This window comes from Euleptes europaea, chromosome 1 (assembly GCF_029931775.1).
Source record: "Euleptes europaea isolate rEulEur1 chromosome 1, rEulEur1.hap1, whole genome shotgun sequence".
NCBI lineage: Eukaryota > Metazoa > Chordata > Lepidosauria > Squamata > Sphaerodactylidae > Euleptes > Euleptes europaea.
Genome location: NC_079312.1, coordinates 161105443 through 161118181, shown reverse-complemented (window position 1 = coordinate 161118181; position 12739 = coordinate 161105443). Strand labels below are relative to the sequence as shown.

Below are 12739 nucleotides of genomic sequence, written 5' to 3'. Positions count from 1 at the left end.
AAAATATACACTGGCTGTATAGAAGAGGCAGTCTAATAGCAATCATTCTCTCTACTGGCTAGTGTGCGGGGGGGGGGGGGTGCGGCTCTGCTGAGAAAGTGTCCCTAGGTCTGTGCTAATAATTCCCCAAGATGCTGTCAGTAACCAGCAATGCAGCAAAGTAATGCCTTGAAGAAAAGCGTTTCCCCTCCCTTCCCTCTGCATCACTCATTCTGTCTGCAATTGTTCTTTCTGCAGTTCTGGTTCTCAGACATTCAGCTGCATTCTGGCGTTTGCTGGATTTTTCCCTCGCCTTGTGACTCTGCATCACACTCTGAAATGGCGTATGTCTCCCTCCCCTCCCTGCCCATCTGCTTTCCTCGGCATCCCCCTGTCCAACAGCTTGGAAATGGTTCGGTCCAACCTCCACCAGACTGAGAGATGCGATCTGGATGCTGCTAGAATGTAAGAGCATCAGCGCAGGCGGCCGAGGCTGAAGCGCCAGTAGGGCAAGCAAATTGCAGGGGGGGAAAAAAGTTCAAATCCGCTGCTAAGAGACAAGCCAGGGAGGGGGAAACACTCTCCTCTCACTCCCCTCTTGAGAGGTGCCATTATCCCGAACAGAGGAGCCTCGTTCAACAAGAAAGGATGACCCAGGGAAAGGTAGGTTGGGACAAACCCCTGGTGCGCTGCTAACCATCAAGGTAGTTTGTAGAGGCTCGGCAGATTGAGAGGGGTAGATAGAATCGTAGTGTTGAAGATGACCTTAGAAAAGCAAAAGCAAATCACCCTTCTGCCTGCTCTGCCTGTCAGATCCTTATTACAAGGAGAGATGGGGGAAAGGGTTATTATATTATATATCTCCCAAAAAGCCCCTCTGAGGTCACTGGTCCTGTCTTATCCCATTTTCTTTCCAAGCAGGATTTGGGGCAGCCTTCCAGACTGGGAGGTTGGATTATCAGAAACCATCGCTCTTGTTCATCCAGGGAGTTAAAGCAATAGGAGATGCAATTTCAACCCGCTCACCTTGGTTTCCCCGTATGCCTAGTAGCCATGGGAACACAGAATCCAGGGCATACTTATCATTTTCAAAGTGTGCGTGTTGTGGTCTTTGATCCTCTGCAGGGTGCAGGGCATTAGGTTTCTAAGTGGGACATAGCCAACGCATTGATAGCAGCGTGGGTTCTGAGGGCTACAGCTTTATGTTGCCTGTTCTGAGATTGTGGGTCTTACCTACGTAGGAGAGGAGTTACGCAATTCGGGATTTGCTTGAGGAACCAAGCACGGCTGGGTGGGACAATGATGGTGTTCAGGAATCTGTTTCGGCAGTCCCCCACCTGACAAACGATACATATTTGGACTGAGTTTCTTGCTCGAAATAGCAGCTGTCCGCTAGAACGCGGTTCTGTGAACATCCGTCATCTCTCTGTCCTCCCTCCCCACTTCTGGGTGCTTGAATGAGATCATCTCAGTCCAGGTGGCACCGCACTGACGCAAAACCAGAATAACTCTGGTCATCTCCGATTTGTTCAGAGTTGCAGTTGTTTTTTAAGTACTGCTGGTTGGCTCAGAGTGTTCAGCTGCCATTCATTGAATTATAACCCAGATAGCAATTGTTGGGAGGCTTTTTCAGCTGGCTGCTAGTAGGCCCCTACCGGGTTGCTGCAGTCCAGACGTCAGTTTGCAATGGTTTTATATAGCTGCCGATTGCTCAAAAGGGATGTAAGCGGACTTGAATGTTGCGCTTAGGGTTGCCAACCTCCAGGTGCTAGCTGGAGATCTCCTGCTATTACACATGATCTCCAGCCCACAGAGGTCAGTTCACCTGGAGAAAATGGCCGCCTTGGCAATTTATGGCATTGAAGTCCCTCCCCTTCCCAAACGCTGCCCTCCCCAGGCTCAGCCCAAAAAACGTCCCGCCGGTGGCGAAGAGGGACCTGGCAATCCTAGTTGCGCTGCAACTCTGTAGGATATGTATCCTTCCTGATTAGGGTTGCCAGGTCCCTCTTCGCCATCGGCGGGAGGTTTTTGGGGCGGAGCCTGAGGAGGGCAGGGTTGGGGAAGGGACTTCAATGCCATAGAGTCCAATTTCCAAAGCAGCCATTTTCTCCAGGTGATCCAATCTCTATCGGCTGGAGATCAGTTGTAATAGCAGGAGATCTCCTGCTATTACCTGGAGGTTGGCAACCCTATTCCTGATGGAGGGCTTAATTTTGAATAATTTGCTTACAGTTGAGGTGTCAAGTAATTTAGGGCTGCTGGCCTCCAGGTGGGGGCCTAGAGATCTCCCAGAATTACAACTGATCTCCAAACTACGGAGAACAGTTCCTCTGGAGAAAATGGCTGCTTTGGAGGGTGGACTCTATGGCATTGTATCCCACTAAGGTTCCTCCCCTCCACAAACCCTGCCCTCCCCAGGTTCCACCCCTAAAATCTCCAAGAACCTCCCAACCCACAGCTGGCAACTCTAATTCAGAATCACTATCTGAGGCTTTGTTTTGTTTTTATAACTCTTTATTTTAAGTTAAGCTCATAATAACAACAAGAACGACAAGAAAAATTCAACAGCAGTAGGTTAAACATACTAGTACAGTTGAGATATGTTCCAAGACTTGGTCTATTGAATACATTAGTTTTTAGTTTTTACAGAAATTATACCCTTTGTTTTCACTTAGCAGAACTTACTATATGCAAATCATTCAATAGTTTTGTGGGCATCGTTTACTTTGTGATGCCCCCTTCTCCACATATTCTAGAAAAGACAGCCATCTATTTAAAAAGTTAATAAAAATAAGTTTTTTTAATTACTCAGTGGTTGTGAAATGGGGGAGGGCAAGCAGGAGACCTGCAAAGATTTGCAGGGTGCATCCTACTATCTCCTTCCCCACTATTTCCTCTTTCACTTCCCTGAAAGCCTTGATAGCCTCTCCCCTTTTTCTGCCTTCTTTTCTCCTCCCCACTCACCTGCCAACTTACCTTTATCTGCCCCCACCCCATCTTCAGCTCTCCTTCTTTCCCTTGGTAGCCTCTCCTTGGGAAAAGTCTGTGCAGTGCTGGCCACCAGGCCAGGCCCAGTTATAAGGTTGCCAATTCTGGGTTGGGAAATTCCTGGAGATTCAGGGTTAGATCCTGGGAAGGGCCTCTCATGGAGGATATGTCTATCGGTGGCTAATAGTTACAGTGATTAAAGGAAACCTCCACATTCAGAGGCAATAAACCTCTGAATATCCATGCAAGGAGGCAACATCAGGAGAAGGGCTCAGCCTGTATGCCTTTTTGGACCTCCAGAGAAACTGGTTGGCCACTGTGTGAGACAGGATGCTAGACTAGATGGACCTCAGCCCTGATCCAGTAAGGCTCTTCTTGTGTTCTTATAAAGGTAGGGCTTGCGTAAGGGGCGGGAACTCGGCAAGGTAGAATGTCATTGAATCTATCTAGGGTTATCAGCCTCCAAGTTGGCCATGGAGATCTCCAGGAATTACAATAAATAAATAAATAAATTTTATTTGCGGCTAGTATGCCAGATAAAACAGGTAAACAACTGATCTTCAGGCTACACAGATCAGTTCCTCTGGAGAAAATGGCTGCTTTCGAGGGTGGATTCTATTGCATTATACCCCACTGAGGTCCCTCCCCTCCCTAAACCTCACCCTCCTCAGGCTCTACCAACCCCCAACTCTCCAGGAATTTGCTAACCCAGAGTTGGCAACCCCAAGTCCACCCTCCAAAGCAGCCATTTCCTCCAGGGGAACTGATCTATGTAGCCTAGGGTTGCCAGCTCCAGGTTGGGAAATACCTGGAGATTTTGGGGGTGGAGTCTGGGGAGGGCAGGGTTTGGGGACGGGAGGTGCTTCAATGGGGTATAATGCTATAGAGTCCACCTTCCAAAGTGGCCATTTTTTCCAGGTGAACTGATCTCTGTCTCCTGGAGATCAGTTGTAATGGTGGGAGATCTCCAGCCACTACCTGGAAGCTGACAACCTTACTGTAGCCTGGAGTTCACTGGTAATTGTAGGAGGTCTGCAGGCCCCACCTGCAGTAGGGCAACCCTGCCCAGTTGTGTAGTAGGGAATCTGCAAGGACTTGTAGGGGCACATCACTTTCTCTTCTATCCCCCTCCCCACACCATTTTCCCTTCTCCATATCCTCACTTTTCCTCACTTCTTTCTTTCCTTCCCACCCTCCAAGCTATCTACCTTTTATCTACCCCCAACTGCAGCTATATTTATTATTTATTTACTTCATTGATACCCTGCCTTTCTCCCGAACAAGGACCAAAAGTGGCTTACATCATTCTCTCTTCCATGTTATCCTCACAGCAACCCTGCACAGTGGGGTGGGCTGAGAGTGTATGACTGGTCCAAGGTGTCCCCGTGAGCTTCCATGGTAGCATGGGAATTTGAACCTGGGTCTTTAATATACTAGTCTGAAAGTCTAACCATTCCACCACACTGGCTTTTTTGTGGTGGCTGCTATTGACCAGTACTGAGTAGCCGGGCCTGGGTGAGCCATGGAAGTCATTTGGTATCAAATCACCTGGTGGCTGCTGCTAGACCTGGCCCTATGAGTCTCTCTTTCAAAGGCCAGAATACCCCTACAAAGGTCCCTGCCCCACCCCTCCGTGTGCCTTTTACTGACAGAAACCAAGGCTTGAGGTCTAGTAAAACTGTTGTGGTTGCCTAGCAATGGCCACTGAGGACATTCATTACTTAAAGCTACAAGTGCTGCTTCTATTGTTTTAGGGTTTTTTAACCCCTCATCCCAGTATTTTTTGAAAGATTTCAGATGGTTGGATTTTGTCCAGAGTCTACACACTGAGCCAGTTAAGCCTTTTAGGTAGCAAAGCTAAACTGACCCTAATACCAGGACCCAGGAGATCAGACTAGGGGAAGTGGTAGGAAATCTTTTTGGCCCAATTGCCAACCCCGCCCCCCAAAACACTCACACACAGAGACACACTTGTGAAGATGTAGGTGTGAAGATGTGGGTGTGTCCGCAAACAAAATAGGGGTGGACATAAGGGTTGCACTTGGAGATATGTTTGGAAAGATCAGCTAGCATGTCAGGGATTTACCTTGGATTCAGCTGGTGTGCAAATCTGGGAGGAGATGATGGGCATAAACTGGGCCTGTTGACTTCTCCTGCATTGCTGGTCCCAGCTGTGCTGCTCTGGCCTTGGTTGCTTGGACAAAGATGCGGCCCTGGGTGCCAAGCAACATAGGCTGTTGTGCTGCTGTCAGTACGTATGCCAGGGAGATGGGGGTAGCCTACCCCTGAGTCTAGGGAAATGTATGAAATTTAAGAACACAAATGAATATATGCAAACAAACAATGGCCTTTTTAAAAGGGAAAAAGGGGACAGTTTTCTAGCTCCCCCACCAAATCTACCCCTTATTGCTATAGCAGTTCCAAGATCTCATGTTCCAAGATCCCCACCACTCCCCAAACCCTGCCCTCCTCAGGCTCCGCCCCCAAACCTCCCGCCGGTGGTGAAGAGGGACCTGGAAACCCTACCCATGCCCCCAAGGGCATGCTGCATTAGGCTGGCTGAGCCACTCTGAGAGCCAGCATGGTGTAGTGGTGAAGAGCGGCAGACTCTAATCTGGAGAACTGGGGTTGATTCCCCATCCCCACTCCTACACAAGAAGCCCACTGGTTGACCTTGGCCAAGTCACAGTTCTCTCAGAACTCAGCCTCCCCTACCTCACAAGGGGAGGGAAGGAGATTGTAAGCCAATTTGAGACTCCTTACGGTAGAGAAAAGAAGGGTATAAAAACCAACTCTTCTTCTTTTCCTCTTCTTTCTCCTCCTCCTCACCTTGATTGAGGGAGGGGGTGCTGGAATGACTTGTATGTGTTGTGAACTGCCTCTTTAAGAAGCTAACCTAGAAGCACACAGTGTAAGCAGGCTTTATGTGAGAATGAGAGGAAAACCGTTTCACTTCGTAGTGGATAACCTGCATGAATGGTGGGCCTGCACAAACTGTTCAAACTAGGGTTGCCAAGTTCTGGGTTGGGCCTGGATATCTCCTGGAATTACAACTGATCTTCAGATTCCAGTGATCAGTTCCCCTGGAGAAAACTGCTGCTTTGGAGGGTAGACTGTATGGCTTTATACCTTGCTGAGGTCCTTCCCCTTAACCAATTTCCACTGTCCCCAGGCTACACCCCTAGATTTGCAGGAATTTCCCAAGCAAGAGTTGGCAACCCTACTTCAAACCCAGGCCAGAACAATTCTAGGTCTAGATGAAAATGTCTTGGTAAACAAGTCTGCTCCTGGATTGTTGTTCCTCCGCTAATACAATAGTATGTGCCACCTAAAGAAGATCCAGATAGGGTCCCTTCAGCTGAAGGCTTCCAAAACCTCGGAGCTAGAATACTTGCCCAAAATTTGAAGAAGAATATAATCCCAAAGATGGAGGAGTGGTTGGAGAAATTAGCGGAGTGCACTTGTCAACTAACCTGTCTATTACACAGCCAAATGTCCAGAAAGTTAAGTTTGAGCTTGTATGATTTGATGTCGATAGCAGTTCTTTATACAGTTATTTGCATTTTAGATCCTTGTATATATTTGGTTTGTTCTTTAATTTAATAATTTTAAAAAACCTTGGAGCTGAAATGGCATTCCTGTCCCCTCTCCATCCTACTCCGCCCCATGTAGAGTTTGTGCACAAGTTGGTTGGGACCTTTCTGAATTGCATTTTCTCTTTTTCTCTGCAGCTGTCTGTGACTAACAAGCCTACAAACTCAGATGGACAACAGGGAAATGAAGAAAAGAAGGACAATGCGACTGCGCCGACAGCACCTCCAACCTATGAAGAGGCAACCTCAGGGGAAGGGCTGAAAGCAGGAGCATTCCCTCCACCTATGACTGTTCCTCTCCACCCCAGCTGGGCCTATGTGGATCCTAGTGAGTGAAAAAAGATCTCCACTGTGTAGGATTTTGTTGGGTTTTGTTGTACCCAAATCTTTGTTAATTTAGCAGAGTGCACAAAAGCTATTGTGCGCAGCAAAGCCCAACCAAACCTCTGTGTGTGCCAGGAACAAAATTGCTCAGAGCCTTTTGTATACTCAACTAATATACTTCATTTATTGTAGGAACTCCATTTCTGGATAGGATATGTAGAATATAGTTACCTAATCTATTCTGTCTAACTGGGATGGAGGGAGATCCAGGACTTGCGTCTTTCTCTCATAGTGGCAAGATGGAGAAGGGAAAGGTGCGTGCAAGTGGAGGTGCGAAGAAGCAGGAAAGAAGGAAGTTTCCCTGAGAGTAGCAATCTACACATGGAAGGATAGTGTCAGAGCAGCAGAGAAAGGATGCCCAGCGACTTGACCCCTCTATCTCTCTGAATCACTAGTCAAGTCCCCCTCTGAAACCTGAGGTTAAGAGACCGCACAAAGTCCTTCACTTCCAACACTCTAGGCTTTATCTCCAGTTACAAGGAACTTGGGACTCAGACTAGGGATGGACAGAAACTGCCAGTTCAGTGTGTAACTCATTTGGTGTTTTTTCCCCTGTTGATTACAGGTTCTATTTTCCCCCCAATGAATTCTCTCAATGAATTATGAATAGGTCCTGACTCTGTAGGGTTGGGTTGGAAAATATCTGGAGATTTTTGGGGCAGAGTCTGAAGAAAGTGTCTTGAGGGCCCTTCTGGCTCAGGGGCTGGTGGTAGTACAGGTGAAGGGTCCCTTCTGGGAGGAGACTCTACTTCACCCGAGCCTACCTTACAGGAAGTGTCTGCCAATGTGGGTCTCAGGGACAGGTCATCCTCTGATGATGGCTGATCCTCCCACGCTGATTCCGTGCTGCTCACGAGACTTCCAGGGTAAACCCAGAAGTGACGGTATGCTGCCCTAGGATTCAATAGAACTATGGCAAAACTATACAGTTTCTGCTGAATCCTAGAGTGGCATGACATCACTTCCAGATTTGCCCCAGAAACTACATCACACCCCTGCCATGATGGTACCTCTCCATGTCTCTGCCCCCCAGTCTTCTGCTGGGTGCCAGCTGCAGGCTGGCAACCCTAACTGGAACCAACCCTGACCATATCCCCAGTTTGTCAGAAGCCAGATTTCTTTGTGCACAACTTTCTGGCAAGGCTTCCCTCAATTCTTCTAAAATTTGCATTGGCTAAATCAGAGCTTCTACATTACAAGAGAAGATACCTAGTCACCTGTATATGCCGCTGTAACAAAAACCATTCATTTATCTTTAATATTTTAGCCAGCCCCTTAATTTTACTTTATCTCAAGGCCATTCCCCCACCCACATTGGTTTCTAGTCTATCCTGTTTACTTAAAAGGAATACTAGGGTTCCCCCCCCCCCCATACATGGTGCTTTCAAGAATAAGAAGAGAGCGCTGTCTTAAATTTGCATACAAGTAACAGAGCTTTCCCGCATGCTTGATTTACTCCTGGTTTTCTTGGCAGTCAATCCACAAGCATTGGAATCGGTTTGGACACGGATCTTCCACACACTTTCACACATGCCGAATAATGCACTTTCAATCAACTTTCAAACCACTTTGAAGTTGGATTTTACTGTGTGAACTGGCAAAATCCGCTTGCAAACGATCGTTAAAGAGTACTGAAAGTGGACTGAAAGTGCATTATTTGGCATGTGTGAAAGTGCCCCAGTAGTGCCCTCACTGAACATTTTCACAGTTGTGGTGTTAGTTTCTTCCACGCGCGGCTTAAATAATCAGGATTTTCAAGGAAGGGGGCTGCTGTCATCGGTGTAGTCATTGGTTGAGTTGCTGCACTCCCTTTCTTTTTGTTGTTGTTGCTGCTGCCCTAACCTGGTGGCCCAGGCTAGCCTGATCTCATCAGATCTCAGAAGCTAAGCAGGGTCGGCCCTGGTTACTATCGGGGTGCACCCGGTATCTTAAAAGTATCTTACCTTAAAGTATCCCAGCATCTTAAAGGTGTGGGAATGTTATGTGAGAAAGCAAAGGTCCCAGAAGACAGGGGAGTACACCCGTCATCTGAAAGTTCTCGTGGTGTCCCCTCACAATGAGGTGACCATCACAATGAGATGATTAAGGTGCAATGGGGGGGGAGCGTATGTCCTTTCAGAATGATCGCTACGCCATTGTTCCACGGATACTTGCCACAGGCTTTAGATGACAGATGTACTCACCCTCAGATCAAAGACAAGGTACTATTCCTTGGGAAATATCATAAAAGCAAATCACCACCAAATTCATTTTCACTTACTAGTTTTAGTGAAACGACGAGCGTTCCGAAAATGTGTTTAAGAGAAGGTAAAAAAGAGACCTGCCAAGGGCAAGCCAGTGAAGGCGGCAGGATGACAGAGGCAAGTTGTGGGTGCTTGGCAGTTGTAGCTGTTAATGATGTGAATACCTTGAATTAAACAATGAAGATTGTACATGGCTGAATGGAGATCTTGCGACATAACTGCTGAACTCTAGCTACTAATAAATGCCGGGCTGGAAGTATGGTAACATAACAACTCAGAGAAAAGGAAGAGTTATGGCACCTCTATCCTCAGTTTTCTGTATTTGGTGATCCAGAAGACCTTCCAAAAATTTGTAATTAGCATTTGTTACCCAGGGTGCCCTGACCTAGATGGCCCAGGCTAGCCCTATCTCATCAGATCTCAGAAGCTAAGCAGGGTTGGCCCTGATTAATATTTGGATGGGAGACCACCAAGAAATTCCAGGGTCCCTATGCAGAGGCAGGCAATGGCAAATAGGGTTGCCAGGTCCCCCCTCACAATTGGCAGGAGGTTTTAGGGGGCTGGGCTGGGGTGTGCATGCATGTGCAGCCATTTGTAAGCGATGACATCACTTCCGGGTTTACCCCTGGAAACACTGCATTGCTGCGACCTGTTTATCACTAAAACCCCCAAATTTTGATGCGGCCTATTTAGCACCCAAACCCCCAAATGTTGGGGGTTTGAGAGCTAAAGCAGCTGCGGCGATGCGGCGCTTCCAGGGGTAAACCCTAGGGATGCCAGCTCTGGGTTGGGAAATACCTGGAGATTTTGGGAGTGGAGGCTGAGGAGGGCGGGGTTTGGAGAGGGGAGGGACTTCAGAGTTCAATTGCCAAAGTGGCCATTTTCTCCAGGTGCACTGATCCCTGTCGCCTGGATATCAGTTGTAATAGCAAGAGATCTCCACCCACCACCTGGAGGTTGGCAACTCTAGTAAACCTCCAGAAGTGGCATCATCGTGTGTGCGCAGCCACGCCCACACACGGCTGCGGCTCCAGAACGGCTGGGTCGTTTGGCGGGCAATTGCCTGCCAAAACCCCACCTACCTGGCAACCCTAATTGCAAACCACCTCTAAACCTCTCTTGCCTTGAAAACCCTACGGGGTTGCCATTAGGGTTGCCAGCTCTGGGTTGGGAAATACCTGGAGAATTTGGGGTGGAGCCTGAGGAGGAGGGGGTTTGGGGAGGGGGTGGAGTTCAATGGGGTATAGTGCCATAGAGTCCACCTTCCAAAGAAGCCATTTTCTCCAGGTGAACTGATCTCCATCGCCTGGAGATCAGATGTAATAGCAGGAGATTTTCAGCCACAACCTAGACCTATTGTCTTAGTTCAGCTCACAGACAGCATTCCAGTAGAATCTGGTGGAAAGGTTACTAGCAGAACCTCCGATTAAATTGCTCTGGGCATCGAGGGCCTCCAGACTCTGTAGAGCAGTCAGCTCCGTATAAGAACGCGCGCAATAGGGTTGCCAGGTCCCTCTTTGCCACCGGCGGGAGATTTTGGGGGCGGAGCCTGAGGAGGGCGGGGTTTGGGGAGGGGAGGGACTTCAATGCCATAGAGTTCAATTGGCAAAGCGGCCATTTTTCTCCAGGTGATCTGATTTCTATCTGCTGGAGATCAGTTGAATTAGCAGGAGATCTCCTGCAACTACCTGACAGTTGGCAACCCTAGCGCACAAGCAGCTTTCTTCAATTTCATTCTGTTCAAGCGACTGATGAAGGAAGTTCAAATCGGATCAAAGAAGCCGGCCTTTCCTTCTCGCGCTTTACTTGGTTATTGAACTTTTTTGGCATAATTTGTTTGTGCCTTGCTTCGGCACCATGAACTTTTTGGCACACATTGCGCTTAAAAATATTTTTGACTGTTTGGACTGCAATTGGATGTATGATTGTATTATTGTTGGGTTTTGACTTTTGAATGATGATATTTAATATGCATAAGATGTTGTATGTACCTAGTCCTACTTTTTAGATTTATTACATTTGTTATTCTGATATACAAATATTGGCCACCGTGCTGTGTTCCTTTTCTTGCTAGACAACCTAGAGGTTGGCAACCTTAGTTGCCACAAGTCATCTGGTAACACTTTCCTCCACTACCCCGGATGGTAACCAAGGATCAAAAGTTGAGGTCATGAACTTTTTGAAAAGGCTGAAGTCAGGAAGGGTGGATTTGATTTAAATCAAATTGATTTAAATTTAAGGTCACCAGTTGGGTGACCTTGGGCTAGTCACAGTTCTCTTAGAGCTCTCTCGGCCCCACCTACCTCACAGGGTGTCTGTTGTGGGAAGGGGAAGGGAAGGTGATTGTAAGCCGGTTTGATCCTTCCTTAAGTGATAGAGAAAGTCAGCATATAAAACTAACTCTCCTCCTCCTCGTCCACCACCACCACCACCACCTTCTTCTTCTTCTTCTTCTTCTTCTTCTTCTTCTTCTTCTTCTTCTTCTTCTTCTTCTTCTTCTTCAACAAAATGGTCTATATCATGTTGCACAGTTAGCCAGCACACAAACTTGGACTCAGTGGTGTTGTTACTCAAAGGTTATTTTGAGCACAGTTCGAAATCTTGCATCTGAGTTAAGATTGTCTTTGAGGAACAAAATCCCATGTTAATAATGTCAAGGCACAGATTAATCTCAAACTAGGCTGGGAGATTCCTTCTATGCTAGGGTTGAGGGAGATGTTATCATCTAAGAGAGGCATTCTATAGATTTACAAGAACAGTAAAAGGTAATGCCTCTGGCCAGAGCTTGAAGGTAAAGGTATAATATAAGCTCTCGTTGTGGTTTTAAATATCCCATGCCATGTCTAGCAATAATGCGGGTAGCCACATTCCATTTCATATTATTACTAGAAAAATACCTGTCGTTATGGCCATTATGGGCCATAATGTGGGGGAAACTTACTGCAAAAATATTTCACTTCCAACTAGCTGTTGCAATGGCGATGGCATAGTTACATCTTCATGGTTAAAAGACCCATCAGATCTGAGATGCATCTGTAATCTCAAATAAGATGGAGGTCTTTTATACATGGCTGTTTCACTCTTCATGGTTAAAAGACCCATCAGATCTGAGATGCATCTGTAATCTCAAATAAGATGGAGGTCTTTTATGCATGGCTGTTTCACTCGCCGTCACCCCTCCGATGACTTTGGGTCTTTGTTGTGATTATGCATGCTGTTTCCGACTGTCAGGGGTTGCCTCGCTCTCCCCCTGCCTTTCCCCGTGTTTTGTCCGTATTTTCAAATTTGAGCTAAAACAGGTCTCTGAAAACATGAGCAAAACGTGGGGAAAGGCAGGAGGAGAGCAAGGTGATGAGCTCTTAGATTTGCTGTCCCAACAGTATCAATTTAGACTATTTGAATTGCCGACCAAAGCTTCATTGTTCTGTTTAAGCCAAGGGTGGCTCTGCCCATCTCCATCAGGAAAGCACTGGAGGGGCTGTAACTCAGTGGTAGAGCATCTGCTTGTCATGCAGAAGGTCCCAGGTTCAGTCCCCGGCATCTCCAGTTAAA

The 12739-nt window shown here is 47.2% G+C and overlaps 1 protein-coding gene across 1 annotated transcript in view; it reads left to right on the top strand.

Moving 5' to 3' along the window:
* The first annotated feature begins 564 nt into the window (after window positions 1-564).
* Window positions 565-12739, top strand: part of FAIM2 (Fas apoptotic inhibitory molecule 2) — a 53457-nt gene continuing 41282 nt past the window's right edge. Inside the window, exons 1-2 of the mRNA XM_056866999.1 lie at window positions 565-642; window positions 6699-6888. Coding sequence (XP_056722977.1) covers window positions 628-642; window positions 6699-6888 — 205 coding nt within the window. The 5' untranslated portion in view covers window positions 565-627. The remainder of the gene's footprint in view (window positions 643-6698; window positions 6889-12739) is intronic.